This window comes from Lygodium microphyllum, chromosome 22 (genome assembly GCF_053477565.2).
Source record: "Lygodium microphyllum isolate KBCC chromosome 22, Lygodium_microphyllum_v1.1.10, whole genome shotgun sequence".
Taxonomy (NCBI): domain Eukaryota; kingdom Viridiplantae; phylum Streptophyta; class Polypodiopsida; order Schizaeales; family Lygodiaceae; genus Lygodium; species Lygodium microphyllum.
Window position 1 is genome coordinate 49833312 of NC_141156.1, and position 15905 is coordinate 49849216.

At 40.8% G+C, this 15905-nt stretch overlaps 1 protein-coding gene across 11 annotated transcripts in view; it reads right to left on the minus strand.

The window, feature by feature from the left end:
- Positions 1 to 1133: 1133 nt before the first annotated feature.
- The window catches only part of LOC148017135 (uncharacterized), a 123838-nt gene continuing 109066 nt past the window's right edge, over positions 1134 to 15905 (minus strand). For 9 of the 11 annotated variants that reach the window (XM_087662505.1, XM_087662501.1, XM_087662503.1 and 6 more), the window contains 2 exons: positions 1803 to 1890; positions 1134 to 1546 (listed from right to left, as the gene is read on the minus strand). In XM_087662505.1, coding sequence (XP_087518631.1) covers positions 1463 to 1546; positions 1803 to 1890 — 172 coding nt within the window. In that variant the 3' untranslated portion in view covers positions 1134 to 1462. Of the gene's footprint in view, positions 1547 to 1802; positions 1891 to 12039; positions 12115 to 15905 lie in introns of all 11 variants that reach the window. The other 2 variants (XR_015687844.1, XR_015687843.1) reach the window with 2 other exon arrangements.

Sequence of the window (15905 nt, forward strand, 5' to 3'; positions counted from 1 at the left end):
TGGGTTTTCGTGCAGCCCAAATATCCCACACCGACACAACCACATATGAAGATCTTGTTTCACTTTCTTCGATATTGGGGCTGTTGGCACAACTGGACCATTCGGAATGCTTTCCTTTTTGATTCTGCTTATAATGTTCAGCGGCATATTGCTAGGCTTAAAGGTTTCTTGTATTGGCAGATAGATCTTCTCCGGCACGCTGACATCCTCTCTCGGGAGGACTTACGCCCCTGGCACATGGCAATTTCCTCTGCGTCTTTGCCATGATTTTGTAACTATTTGGCCCTCTGGTTCTTGTAAACAGTCAGTTTGTACACACGATGGGGTAGAGCCATCGTGTATCTTGTAATCATGAAAAATTTTCGTAATTAATACAATTATCTTTTACGAAAAAAAAAGAGAGAGAGAGTTGTTGCGAGTCGACCAATGTTGTTTGGGGATTACATAAAAGCAAGGCATGGTGGAATTTAATGTTATGAAAGGATAGCTCAATAAGACTTCTTTCAAATGCACATATTTTCTTTGGAAAATGCTGATAGGTGGCTTGCCCCTTGCCTCGACTATTTGTAGGTGCCATATTTCAAATGACATCTGTTTCTTTTGTACTACCAATGGAATCTTCCGGTCACAGATTTATTTTGTGCCCCTTAGCCAAAAAGATTTGATCCCTTTTTGTTTGACATTTTGAGAGCGATAGTGGAACCTTTGCTACATTCCTCTAATTGGGTCTTTGGTAAGGCAAAATATCCCACTCCCATGCAGCCACGTATGAAGGACTTACTTCGTTTTCTTAGGTTTTGGGGCTTTTGGCACACCTAGGTCAACCGGACTTCATTTTTGATTTGGCCTCCAGGGTTCAAAGTCATATTGCTAAGCTCAAGGGGTTTCTCCATTAGCAATTGGATCTTATTTAGCATGCTGGCCTGCTCCCTAGGGAGGATTTAGTTGCTTGGCATTCAGTAGTATCTTCTGCTTCTCTATTGTAACTCTTGTATTTCTCATGTGATTAATATAATTACTCATTACGATATAAACAGACTTATCTTTTCAAAAGAGGTAAAGTGTGTTACATTTTAATTCATATGGAATGCTCTAAACATTCAACTAAAAAGAGTTTTGAAAAATTTCTCATTTCATGTTTGCATAAAAGGGTATACAAATTAACATAAGAAAAAGTAGGCATTGCTTTTACCAAATGCAACGGCCTTCCTTGGGCAGGGCAAAAAGGACTAGACTTTATGGTGCACTGCTTACACTAAACTTTTTCTTGCAGAAGATAAAAGGCACAACAACCAAAATTCCATTCCCATAGCTAGAGCCTAGAGACAATGATTCAGAACCATGGCAAGATCTTCTCAAAACCTTTGTAAACATTGTGATAGGCTGTCATGGAACTTCCTTGCAGACAGAAGATTCTCCACTATTCAAAGATTCTCCTCTATTCAAAGATTCCCAAAATTTACTAAGGAAAGATCCCCCTAACCTTGTAACAAGTTGCGATCTTCTCAATAGCAACAAGATATGCAGCAGTCCTCAAGTTGCAACCCTACAACCATTTCAACACAAGAGCCCTTACACATCTACTAAGCATCAATGACATATTGGTTAGTATCCAAAATTCAGAAACTTGTAAGATATTAATACAATGGGACTTGCTAGATTTATAAAATGAATGAAAGTTGAAGGTGGCACCACTTGAGAGTGACTTGCTAGATTTCAAGGTGGTCTAGCAAGTCCTTGGGTGGCATGAATACAAGGATGACTCAATCTTTACTTGATTAAAAGAACTAGAAATATCTTACCCTCTGTTCAGCTGTATTGCTGACTTTCTCCCAACTTTCTACAACAGTCTCCTCCAAGCCAGAAGAAACGAAGTCCACCTCAGTATTTCTGCATTGAAATATAATTACTTCAGAACGCTAAATGCATCTATTTAAACACCTTAACAGTTACATGATCTATACAAGTCTACATGGGATTGGTTGTAACAGTTCTCATTACATCCAGTGTTTATGAAAAACATTTTTGGTAGTAGATACAAAAACCTTTAATTCAAAACTGTGGAGGGTTCTTTGAATCAAATTACATTTATTAGTGATTTTTATAAATAAACATCTTATCAAGTTCAATGTTATATTCTTCTTCAAAATTCCGAGGTTTTTTTGAAAATTTTGAAATCCATTTACATTAAACCTCGGTTTTTGTAAACAATGATTACACCAATGATAATACGAAGTGATGCTCTCAACTCAGTAAAGCGACGAGAAAAAGGTGTGCTCCTAACACCACTCAAAGGAAACTCTCCTTATATATACAACCTAAAATGACATAAGAAAATCTGCATACTCCCAATATGGCAGGTATATCTGCACAACAGTTAACAGCTTCTGGAACTTGGAAGTGCCACAGTGAAAAATATTATATTCCCTGTTCAAGAAAAGACACAAAAAGACTTGGAGCACCAGGGTTCTGAATATGTCTTGCTAGGGTTTTCTCCAACAAGACTCAGGTTCAGGCCCCACTATCCAAAAATGTCTTTAATAGATCTAGCTCTTCTTGTGACAGCATGGTGCATAAGGAAGTCTTTCAAGGGTCCTTTACTGATGATGGCCCCTAACTCCCAACTTAGCATGCTAGAGCTCTATATACATGGTTCAATCCCCTGTTTGTGGCTTCTTGCACTAACAGGAAAAGCCACTCTGGCTCAAAATAGACGTGCAGCTATGTGGAACTATGTTCACCTTAATCAAATTCTTTCCAAGGATTCCTTGACTAGGAATAACTGTCCATCTCATCTCATTCAATAGGTCATAATTATCAAAAAAGGCATCTGCATCTATGTCCTGCTCTGTATGTCCATATCATGGAACAAGTTTTTGATTTTAAGGCTGCCCTCAGAGTGGCTCTCCATGACACATAGACAAACAGTTTAAGCCCTAGAGAATGTACATCCAGTGATGTTTCTAATATGGTAAAGTATCATCATATCAGAGTAATGAATGTTATAGCATTAGAGTTAACAACAATCCTGTAAATGTGTAATGCAGAAAGAAAAAAGAAAAGTTATATTAAACTTGATAAAGACTTATCGCGCTATGAGTCAAAATATGCTTATAATGTGATCATGCAAGAAGCACTGGAAAAGAGCTAATCTACAGAAAATATATGTAGACTGAATGCATTTGTACCCCATGTGAGACAATGATGCCCACAACGAGGATGTGGCTATATCAAAATAGAAAGATAACCATTCTGGTTATGCCCAGAATGGAAGGTTAAAAACACGTGTGAGGTGTGTCAAATCATTGGGTTTATGGAAGATTTCTTGGTCCTCGTCCTTATTTAGTTTTTCATTTGCTGCCTCAAGTTGTCCCAACTCCAATTTGAGACATCATTGCACAGCTGGGAAATCTGGGCATCGTTGGCTTGGAGCTCACTCTTCAAGTTCTTGCATTGTGCTTGGATCGTATGTGGTTTTTATATTACTCATAGGCTTAACCATGCAAATGTTTCCAAACATCTGAAAAGACTGGATGGGACATACTTGACTTTTTGGAGTCTTTAAAACTGTCATGCCTTTTTTAAAAGAGAGGTTTATCTAGCCTTATGGCTTTGCCTAGGCTCTAAACCTAATGATTTATGAACTGAATGTTATCTTTGCAGCTGCATTTTTACTACTTTATTTTTGTTTCTAAAACTATTGAATGGTGCCTAACAAATTTTGGTCCATACATGTTTCAGTTCAAGGCAGCCAAAACATACTTTAGGAACATACTTTTATGTTTGTATATGTACACATTTGCTTTCCATGGCTTGGATTATTTCTTGTTCATTCATTCATTGGCCCTATAGTGTGTGGATGCTATTCTGATTTACTTACTTGCATTTACGCATACATATTGTCTGATATGAGAAGTCACTTTGGATTTCACTAAGCTTCAAGAAATGAAATAATAGATCACAGTTTGATTGCTGAGATGATCACATGTTTGTGCAAGGATCTCTGAAGCAACAGAAAGTATGTTGCACCACCAGTTGTCTAGACTTGAAAGAGTATCATGTTATAGGCTGATCGGAACCATCTTGGAGGAACAGCTTTGGTGGCCATAGTTGCAATAGTACCATGTTGGAAAGGGTTCATACTATACGATACTATAGGTACCATACCTATACGTATTAGTCCCATAAAGTCCAACTTAATGGATACTTCTTTTCAATCAGATCCTCACTTTAGGATGAGTAAAATGCTTCTTACACTTATATGATTCTCTCATGGATTATGTTGTTTGAGATTCAAACAATTTCTCTACCTTTCTGTATCTAAGAAACTACGTCTTAAGTAGTTTGTAGAGAATAATGTATTTATATCCTACCATATCTTAAAAAATCTAAGGTACCATTTAGTACTGTATTTTATCTTACTATAATGTATCTTACTTTTTGTACCCGACAATCATATTGGCAGCATTCCCTTTTGCCTGCATCTTAGGTTTCAACCTTCATCAAATGGTGATATTGGGCTTTTGTGTTGTTGGATGATTTTGTGAGACAATCAGTGGATTAGGTTTATCATAAAATGGTTGAGGATAAAAGATGGGTGACTAATTGGCGTGATCGGTCGGTTTCTTCAATTGCGGAGGTCTAAGCTTCCATACTAAGGAAAGTTTTAATGCGGAGGCCTCTTATAGGGGGGGGGGGGGGTCTCCCCACAAGGGATATGCTGCAATGTCACAAGATGTCTAGTGGTAGATATGCCTTCTGTACCACATGTGATGAGACTTGAAATCGACGTATAGATCTGACCTATAGGGCAATGAACATAAACTTACAACACACATACTCTTCAATTCAGCAAAGGCCCTCAAGATGAGCACCCCTTACGGTAGTTCTTTAATATTGAAGATGAGCCTTTACATGAACCACTTGTGACCTGCCCATATGATGAACAGAGATGTCACAGACCAACACTCTTTTTGCTAATGATTCCTCACATGCCTGGCTCTTCAATGGACCAAATCCACTCCAATGGCTATGTCTTTAGTTGCTCTCACCAACCTTGACCAGTGAGCTTTGAATGTCTCAATTACATAGACAAATCTGTGTCTTCAACCATACAAAGCTACAATCATCCCAACATAGATCAACATGAACATTGAGAAATGCATCCATGGTCTCTCATGGCTACCACATTGCAATCAATGAGGAATTTGCATGAACCTGAGTCCGGGACCAATCCGATTTGTCGAATGCGGCCTCAGCCCTGATTGCCCAACAATCTTAGAGCTTTGCCGTAACCAATGCACCTATCAAATTGAAGTATTTCAGACCTGTAAACTTGCTGTCCATAAACCCTAATCTCTGGCATGCTGAGATTAGATGTTGAATTTAATGCTTTAAGTGGCTAGAAAATCAGATCTGCATGTTTGAATATATTTGCCTTGATGTCTGCACTGAATCTTCACTGATTTGGCGACCCAAAATAAGAGAAAATTTAGGGGTTTTGGTTGAATTGTCTTTAGCAAGCAAATTCACATCCAAAATGACTAATTTCTATGAACCCTAGCTACCGATGTTCTGTAAACAACAAACATTAATTTTGATCTACTGTAAAACGGAGTTTGCATAGCTTGGAGAGAGAGAGAGAGAGAGAGAGAGAGAGTATATTAACGTCTCTAAAAGACCAATGTGGCCTATGAGACCAAAGCAATACATACAATGATGGTGTGTTTCTCATTTGGAACGAGAAAAAGATGAAAAACATGCCTATGAGACTGAAAAAAAATGAAATAGTGTCCTATAAAAGGGAAACATGTCAGTGATCTGAAAGTGAGAGTAGAGAAAGGAAAACTCTCCATCAATGATATGTTTGTTCTCTAAGGAGGTGTATCTTTGCATGGCTGAGGCATCTCGGCATCTGTCTCCTGTGGCGCTCAATGATGGCTTTAATTTGTCTGTGGTGTGGATGTCTAGGCCTTCGTCCGGGTGGACATGGGCACCTAGACCAGCTAAGTGCCATTGCTTTATCCAAAGGGACACTTACAGAAGATGAGGTCCAATGATGATGTACTCCTGTAGGCTGTGTGGCAGTAGTAGTGGTATCTGCCATACTCTATCGTGTATCAGTGAAAAAGTCAGTGACTGCTCTCTGTCTATATGAGCCGAGCTGTGGGGGCCTCCTACTCCGTAGAATTGTTGCTCTGCGCCTTTGGAGCTCCAAGTGGAAAAATCCCAAGCATCTCTGATCCTCAAACTGCATGATCCGTCCCAGGGGTCCAAAACCCTCTCGAAACAGACAGTGGTATCTACCTCGTATGTCATAATATACAGTGCATTGGCAGATGTAGTGTTCCTCTGTCTCTGGCTCTCTGTCGCATAGTGGGCATATGCGTTCTTCTGTCTGTATACCCTCCCATCTACCTGTCTCAATCCTCACGTGGTGGGATGAGGTGCAGATCTGACCAATAACTGTGCGTAGTCCATGAGGCAGCTGTGTGTCCATGTAATTGGGTCGGGTGATGAAACCATCCTCAGATACCTGAAGGAAGTGGGTCTGGTAGTGTGCCATCCTCGTGCCATGGGGGGAGGGGGGTCGGATCCAAGTCTTCTCCGTATCTAACTTCAGTATGTCTGCTCTGATCACATGGTTTAGCTCTGATCGGATTAGGTCAAGTGTAGGGCAATCCAGGCTATAGTCAAAGGGGGGTAGTCTGTCAATCTGCAGCCCATGTAGACTCATCCATGTACTCATCTGAGCATACCAATAGTGTCTGTCACCGTCTGCTGCTAGTTGTCTAGAAGAGGCCAGGGCTAGCCGTGGGTATCTATCTTGGGGGAGCTCCCATAGTCTATGTATGAAAGTCACTGCCTGGACCAAGGCCTCAGCCACCATGGGTGATGCTCCCAACTCAGCTCTGATAATCTCATGTGGGGTCGAGCTCTTTGCTCGTATCATACGTGAGATCATCATGACCAGTGGTCTTTCCATATGCTCCATCCGTCATAGTATTCCTTCTCTGGTCCATCCTGGTCTCCCAAAGGTTGTCTCCTCGTGTGAAAGAGACTCGGACCCCAAATAGCTGCCCCATATAGGAGTGTGGGTGTAACCAGGGTGTCAAAAAGCCACAGTTTGGTGCGCGGCTCATGAAATTGTATGTGAGCACATTGCCTCTCCAATGCACCTAAGGCTGCATATGCTTTTGCCAAACGAGCCTCTGATGTCTCTCTCCAAGAGAACTGTGGTCCCTTCAATGTGACCCCCAAATAGACGTACTGCCTAACCATCTCCACTGGCTCTCCATCAAAAGTAAACTGGTGCTCAGCTCTTGTCACCCAAGCAGCTGAAGTGTTAAATACCATAACTTTAGTTTTCCCAAGGTTCACCTTAAGATCTCTATCTCTGCAAAAAGCTGATAATGCATCTAAGTGTCTATTTAGTCCCTCAGGCGAGTCAGATATAAGTACAATATCATCAGCATAAAGCAGTAATGGTATCAGCACTCCAGCTAGGTTGGCTCCGGCCCCACCAGTCCTATCCACATATTCTGAAATTTCATCTATATACAACCCAAATAGTGTCGGTGAAGGTGGACAGCCTTGTTTCACCCCAATGGTGCTATTGACTGTATCTGAGATGCGCTCAGGTGTTCATACTCTGCCCGTCACTGTCTCATACAAGGCATAGATACTCCACTGTATCTCTACGGGTACATCAATGTTTTGCATATATATATATATATATATATATATATATATATATATATATATATATATATATATATATATATATATATATATATAGAGAGAGAGAGAGAGAGAGAGAGAGAGAGAGAGAGAGAGAGAAAGAGAGAGAGAGAAAGAGTATATTAACGTCTCTAAAAGGCCAATGTGGCCTATGACACCAAAGCAGTACATACAATGATGGTGTGTTTCTCATCTGAAATGAGAAAAAAGATGAAAAACATGCCTATAAGACCGAAAAAGAAATGAAGTAGTGTCCTATAAAAGGGGAAACATGTCAGTGATCTGAAAGTGAGATTAGAGAAAGGAAAACTCTCCATCAATGATATGTCTGTTCTCTAGGGAGGTGTATCTCTGCATGGCTGAGGCGTCTCGGCATTTGTCTCCTGTGGCGCTCAATGATGGCTTTAATTTGTCTGTGGTGTGGATGTCTAGGCCTTGGTCCGGGTGGACATGGGCACCTAGACCAGCTAAGTGCCACTGCTCTATCCAAAGGGACACCTACAGAGGATGAGGTCCAATGATGATGTATTCCTGTAGGCTGTGTGGCAGTAGTAGTGGTATCTGCCATACTCTGTCGTGTATCAGTGAAAAAGTCAGTGACTGCTCTCTGTTTATGTGAGCCGAGCTGTGGGGGCCTCCTACTCCGTAGAATTGTTGCTCTGCGCCTCTAGAGCTCCAAGAGGAAAAATCCCAAGCATCTCTGATCCTCAAACTGCATGATCCGTCCCAGGGGTCCAAAACCCTCTCGAAACAGACAGTGGTATCTACCTCGTATGTCATAATATACAGTGCATCGGCAGATGTAGTGTTCCTCTATCTCTGGCTCTCTATTGCATAGTGGGCATATGCGTTCTTCTGTTTGTATACCCTCCCATCTGCTTGTCTCAATCCTCAGGTGGTGGGATGAGGTGCGGATCTGACCAATAACTGTGCGTAGTCCATGAGGCAGCTGTGTGTCCATGTAATTGGGTCGGGTGATGAAACCATCCTCAGATACCTGAAGGAAGTGGGTTTGGTAGTGTGCCATCCTCGTGCCATGGGGGGAGGGGGGTCGGATCTAGGTCTTCTCCGTATCTAACTTCAGTATGTCTGCTCTGATCACATGGTTTAGCTCTGATCGGCTTAGGTCAAGTGTAGGGCAATCCAGGCTATAGTCGAAGGGGGGTAGTCTATCAATCTGCAGCCCATGTAGACTCATCCATGTACTCATCTGAGCATACCAACAGTGTCTGTCACCGTCTGCTGCTAGTTGTCTAGAAGAGGCCAAGGCTAGCCGTGGGTATCTATCTTGGGGGAGCTCCCATAGTCTATGTATGAAAGTCACTACCTGGACCAAGACCTCAGCCACCATGGGTGATGCTCCCAACTCAGCTCTGATAATCTCATGTGGGGTCGAGCTCTTCGCTCGTATCATGCGTGAGATCATCATGACCAGTGGTCTTTCCATATGCTCCCATCCATCATAGTATTCCTTCTTTGGTCCATCCTGGTCCCCCAAAGGCTGTCTCCTCGTGTGAAAGAGACTCGGACCCCAAATAGTTGCCCCATATAGGAGTGTGGGTGTAACCAGGGTGTCAAAAAGCCACAGTTTGGTGCGCGGCTCATGAAATTGTATGTGAGCACATTGCCTCTCCAATGCACCTAAGGCTGCATATGCTTTTGCCAGACGAGCCTCTGATGTCTCTCTCCAAGAGAACTGTGGTCCTTTCAATGTGACCCCCAAATAAACATACTGCCTAACCATCTCCACTGGCTCTCCGTCAAAAGTAAACTGGTGCTCAGCTCTTGTCACCCAAGCAGCTGAAGTGTTAAATACCATAACTTTAGTTTTCCTAAGGTTCACCTTAAGATCTCTATCTCTGCAAAAAAAAAAAAAAAGAGAGAGAGAGAGAGAGAGAGAGATTGATTCCCTCTTGTTCAGCACCTCGGTATGGGTGGAAGACACTCTCCTCTTGTTGTTCATTGTGAGAAATCAACAAGCATGCATCTCCTGTTGCAACTACAACTCTCCAAACTTGGGTTGCTCAAAGAATGAGAGAGAAAGAGAGCCCCAAATATAGCCAAGATCGAGTTTCCAAATGAATAACCGGTTACTTATTAATTAGATCATATTTTTTATTAAGGATTGATTAATGACTTGATCATTAATCATAAGTGAGTTGCTCATAGAGCCAAATGAAAGTTGAGGGCCTGATTAATAGCTTGAGTGTCCTAAGTGAGCTTCCTACTAGGTGAAATTTTCGATATAACTCAATTCTGAAGTGTAAACTTACAAATTAATGAAGGTTTCACATTGCACCTTCTTCTTTTTATCTTGTCCTTGTAATACATAGCTTGCATACTTGTCGAGTGTATGCCTTGGTGTCAAATCTTTCATTGCTAGTGCAATGGCTAATATGTCAAGAGCTAGAGTTCATTTTAGTTATATCGTGAAGCCTATTTGTCATTCTGTGATGTACCCCCCTTTTAAAACCTAGTAGTTGACCCCAATTGCATGTGTGTATAAACCAAATGCAAACTGAAACAAGTATATTGACACGTAACATTAAAAATGACCCAAGCAAGATGTGCATCTGCTGCTGTCATATACACGTCCATGAGTATTATCCAAATCACAACTGCACAACAACATACATAGTGGCTAGAATAGTAATCATAGTAGGCCCCAAAGCAGATATACTTTCAAGGTATACTACCTTGGGAGAGCATAAAGCACATCAAGCGACTAGCAGATATTTGAGCATATCTAAGCAGGAAAGGACGTATTATCCCCCCTCTCTTGAGCCTGATGGAGCTACAATCAAGGTTGGCCTCAACTGAAATGCCTCACGGTGAAGCTACAATAATTGAGGTGAATGTGCTAATTCACCCTCTCCCATCTACTTCACATCGAATGGTGCATAGTTAACTTCCACCAAATACTGATGCTAAACTTTATCTTAACCTTCCTTTTCTTATGTGCCAAGAATTGTTCAGAAATATGGATCCCATCCAATTCCTCAACTTTTGGCTAAATCTCATCAATAGCATCCACAAGTACATGCCCATTGAAGGTCTCAATAGACTCACATGGAATACATTGTGAATCTATCGCATAGTAGACAACACCAAATTGGCCCTCAAGGTAAGCATTCCTTATGGTATTTCTTTAACATTGAAGATGAGGCTTTACACAAACTACTTGTGATTGGCCCGTGTAATCAATGCAGTTGCCATAGACCAACACTCATTTTGCTAATGGTTCCTTGTGTGCCTAACTCTTCAATGGACCAGATTCATTCCAATTGCTATGTCCTCAGTTTCTCTCACCAACTTTGACCAACGAGCTTTGAATTTTTTCCAATTAGACTCTCTTCAACCATATAGAGATGCAATCGCTTCAATATTGACCAAAATGACATTGCAAAATGCATCCATTGTCTCTCATTGTTGTAACAGTGCAAGCAATGAGGATTTCACATGAATCTTAGTCCCAAACCGATTCGATGTGTTGAATGAGGCCTCAAACTTGATTGTCCAACAATATTAGAGCTTTGGCCTGACCAATGCATCTTCACTTCACTATCCAATTGAAGTAATTCAGACCTATAAACCTATTGTCCATAAACGCTAATCTCTAGCATGCATTTGCCTTGAGATTGGATGCTGAACTTAATGCTTTCAATGGCTGGAAAATCAGTCTTACATGTCTTAATACATTTGTCCTAATGTCTCCCCCAAATCTTCAATGATTTGGCCACCCTAAAAAAGGGGGGGAAATTGGGGTTTTTGGTTGGAATCTCTTTAGCAAAGCAATTATAGACCCAAAATGGCTGATTTCTATAGATCCTAGCCCCTTGATTTGATGTAAACAGAAAACCCTGATACTAATTTGCTATAAACAGAGCTTGCATAAGCTAAGAGAGAGAAAAGAGATTGATTCCGGCTGTCCAGCACATCAATGTGGCAGTAAAACACTCTCCTCTTGTTGTTCATTGTGACAAATCAGCAAGCATGCATCCTCTTTTGCTGCTATTGCTCTCCAAACTTGGGTTGCTCTAAGAATGAGAGAGAAAGAGAGCCCTAAATAGCCACGATCAAGTTTCCAAATGAATACCTAGTTGCTCCTTAACTAGATCACATTTTTTATTGAGAGATAATCAATGACTTAATCATTTATCATAGGTGAGCTGCTCATTGGACCAAACTTAAACTCAGGGCTTGCTTAATAACTTAAGGGCCCTGAGTGAGTTGCTAACTAGGTGAAACTTTCAATTCTAAGGTGCTAACTTTCAATTTAATGAAAGTTTCACGTTGCACCTTGTTCCTTTGTCTTGTTCTTATACCACATAGCTTGCACACTTGTCAAATCTTTCATTGCTACTGTAATGGTCCCTAGGCCAAGAGCAAGGGGTACAAGAATTAGAGTTCATTTTAATTATATCATCAAGTCTATTTGTCACTCCTAGTGACAAGACTCCTTATCAACCATAATATTCCAATCTATGGTGAAAAAATGCATCTTATATGCATATCAAATATGGCCCTAGGAAAAAATAGCTTTTTAGATATTAAATATATATGAAATGTTTAATTAAAGAACTAATTGACACATCTACTATTACATATTTTACATTGTTAATGTTTGTGCCATGTGGTCTTGTATTATATTCATTGTCTAAATTAGAGAATCTATTATGTGCATTGTATATATATTAAAAGTTTTCCTATACATTTTTGAAACATACGGAGAATTTTAGGGTCATGTATAGTTTAGCAAGGAATAGTGAACTATACTTTGCATGCTTCCATATTGGTAACATATTGAAAAAAAATACCGTGGGTCTAGGTTTAACATATAGTGACTAGAAGGTCTTCAATTCACTTTCTACACCTATAGGTTCATCTCATGATAGGAAAAAACAAGATTTGAATCCGAATTTTTGGGTTATTAAAATGCATGGTTTACTACTAGGGTAGCTGCTTAATTAGGAAAGATGTATACTAATGCTTGTGGAAGGCCAAATTGACCTGTATGACATACGTATGAGGTACACATGAAACAATTGATGTCTCATCATAGAGTACAAAATGGAATGAGATGAAAGACGTATGAAGTACACATGAAACAATTGATGTCTCATCATAGAGTACAAAATGGAATGAGATGAAAGACAAGTAAAATCAGATCATGCCTATTAAGTAGATATAACTAAGTCTAATAAGTCTACTCTTGGAAACTATTGCCATCAAGTTGTTATTATGGTATAAGTCACACCTGTCATGGGGTGCTACCTCTATTACTTCCAGTCATCCAAGCTCATGTGACTTAGTGGACACTTCTGTGGTTGGTGACAATGGCTCAAATTCAGCAATGATGAGGACTCACAGGGAGACGAGTTGGTGACCATGGCTCAAATTCGGCAATGACAAGGGCAACAGCCTACAAGGTTGTCTCCTTGTGAGTTGTGGGTGTCTCCCACAGCACAAAGCCGTCGCTTGCACCAAAGTAACTTGTGAGGATGGTATGTCAGTAAGATTGGGGGAGGGGTACTTGCTAGGGAGGGACAGGCTCTCTGGTCGTAGTTGTGGAGAAAAAATTTGTGGGCACCTTCTATCCAAGTGGGCTTGAAGATATTGCACTTGCATATGAGGGTTTGTTTAAGTCGTTTGAGTTCCAAAGATAAGTTCAAGGTATCTCTAATCCTCATACTCTATAATCTGTCGAAGCGGCCCAAAGTTGTCTTCAAAGAGAGAGAGTAGTATCCCTGCCTGATCTTGTGATAGAAAACATATGTACTGCTTAGTCTCAGCATCTATCCTCAGATCATGTGAGGAGGTGTAGATCTAGTGGATAGCACATCTTGGCCATGTGATAAGTGTGGCTTGTAGGCTTGATGTGTGATAAAACCATCCTCTCTGAGATATGGAAGTGTTTCTGATATTGAATCATCTTTATACCTAGCTGTTGTGTAGGACTCACCCACGCTCCCTTAGTATCCAACCTCACAATGTCCATCCTCATCACTTGGTTCAATTCAGGATGTTGTAGTAAAATGGAGAATTTGTCAATCATCATCCCATATAAGCTCAATCAAGTGCATATCTAGGCATACCAACAATGGTCTCATGCTCTATTGCCCATTAACTGCTTGGAGGACGTGAGTGCCAAGTGAAAGAATCTCTATTGTCGGAGCACTTGGTCTTTGAAGGAAAGTCACTAATCAAGGAGTGTGTGCAGTTGTGTGCACACGTGCACACTCAGTCATATCACCTGATTGAGAGGTCTTCTTCATTGGCAGTTTAGCATCCTGCAATATGCAGGTATCCTTCCCAGGGATGATTTGGTTTCTTGGCATGCTGTGGTTTCTTTGCTTGCCTATAGCTTGCTCGTGACTCTTGTATTTTATGTTTCTAGTAACAAGAGTTGAAAGCTACGTCTACAAAGAGCCAAGGCATTGTATAAGACTCGAATATATACACTGATGATAATGTTTCATTCAAAATTACACTTGAAAGAACTGTCTAAAATTGAATGAATAAAATTGTAAAGAAAATATGGCTAGAAAACACAAGTTATATGACAATGGACTAGAGATGGGAGACAGCCTAGTCTCTCTTACGCACAGTGTTGCAAGGGGTCCAACATATAAAAAAAGAAAAAATAAAGAAAGATGTATTAACATCTATTTGAAGCCAAAATCAGTCTATAAGAGAAATCCATATACAGCAATCCACCAAATAATGACTGAAAATAAACAAAGTCTAGCCTAGTGCCTTCCATGTGTAGTCCTATCTAGCATGCTACAAGTGTACAATCATGATGAGTAATAAGAAATCCTAGCTCCATCCAGTGGGTATGACATGATTTAATATTCCATACCCCATGCAAGATGCAAGGAGGGATCTCATATCTTTTCAACTCTGTTGTACTTTCACCATTTCTCCTCCATGCTTCTTTGATGTCATGCCTAGATCTGAGAAATCTGTGTCTGATAAGGCCCTCATGGTCTATGACCAAGCAGTATGGGTCTCCTAATTGCCCAAATATCCAATGCTCTCAATATGGTGAGTCCCCACTCGGAAGTGGACGATATGAGAGAAGGGGGTGTTGGTGGGCCTGAAGAAGCTGGTACCCTGTGGTTGGGACCTCTACTCTGCATGCATAGAAGCCTCTCTTGATGTCTTTGTAGCTCCAAAAGGAAAGGACCAAGACATCTCCAGTTTGGATAGTCTATCACTGAATTAGATGGGCCAAAACTCTCTCTAAACAAGCATTGGCATCTCCTCTTGATTGTATTGTGTAATGAACATCTATAGCTATAGTGCTCCTCTGACTCTAGCTCCCCCATGGCAAAACCTACATATCATGTCCTCCTCGGACACCAATGTTTCTCTACCTGCCTCAAACTTGACACTGTGCAACGATACTCTAACCTGGCCAATAGCAACCTTCATTGCATGGGACATTTACAATCCATGTAACCTCGTCATCTGATAACCCCATCATCTGTGAGTCAAAGGAAATGTGCTCTATATTGCTGCCCCAATTACAGGGGTCTGCTGACCAAGTGTCTTGACTATGCATTTGTATTAGATTCTATCTCAAAACTCTATTTCTCTTCTCTCTAAAGAGTATGTTCTCATGATACTAAGGGTTCTATGCCCAATCCATGCTCCGAAAAACTAATGGACCACTGCAGCAGACCATGATGGGTGGTGGCTGTGTGTGGCAAGATTCTATGATGCCTTTTGAGGCTAGGTGTGGTAACCTGTCTGGTCTCAAGGATCTGATAAGTCTCATGTTACTGATGGTCTGAAATAGAACCTCCACTACCATGGGGGGTGCTACAAGCTCTACTCTGATTATCTCATCTGGCATTCAGGGTCCACTGTGGAAGATCCTACAGATTATGAGGAACTGAAGTCTCTCTAACTGCTATCAATCATTAGTGGAGAGGCTAGGATCCAATATAGGTAATGCGTACACCATAGTTTGGGTGAAAAATGTAAAATATATAAAAAATCCATCATTTTGTGTGGGATTCTTGAGAATGGGCCTGACCAGACTATTGCTCCATCTGTGGAAGTGTGGTGTACCCTCATAAGTCTGTCCTATGCTGCCTATCTCATGGAAATCCAGCTACCTTTGCTAGTAAAACCAATGCCTAAGTATACATATGAGT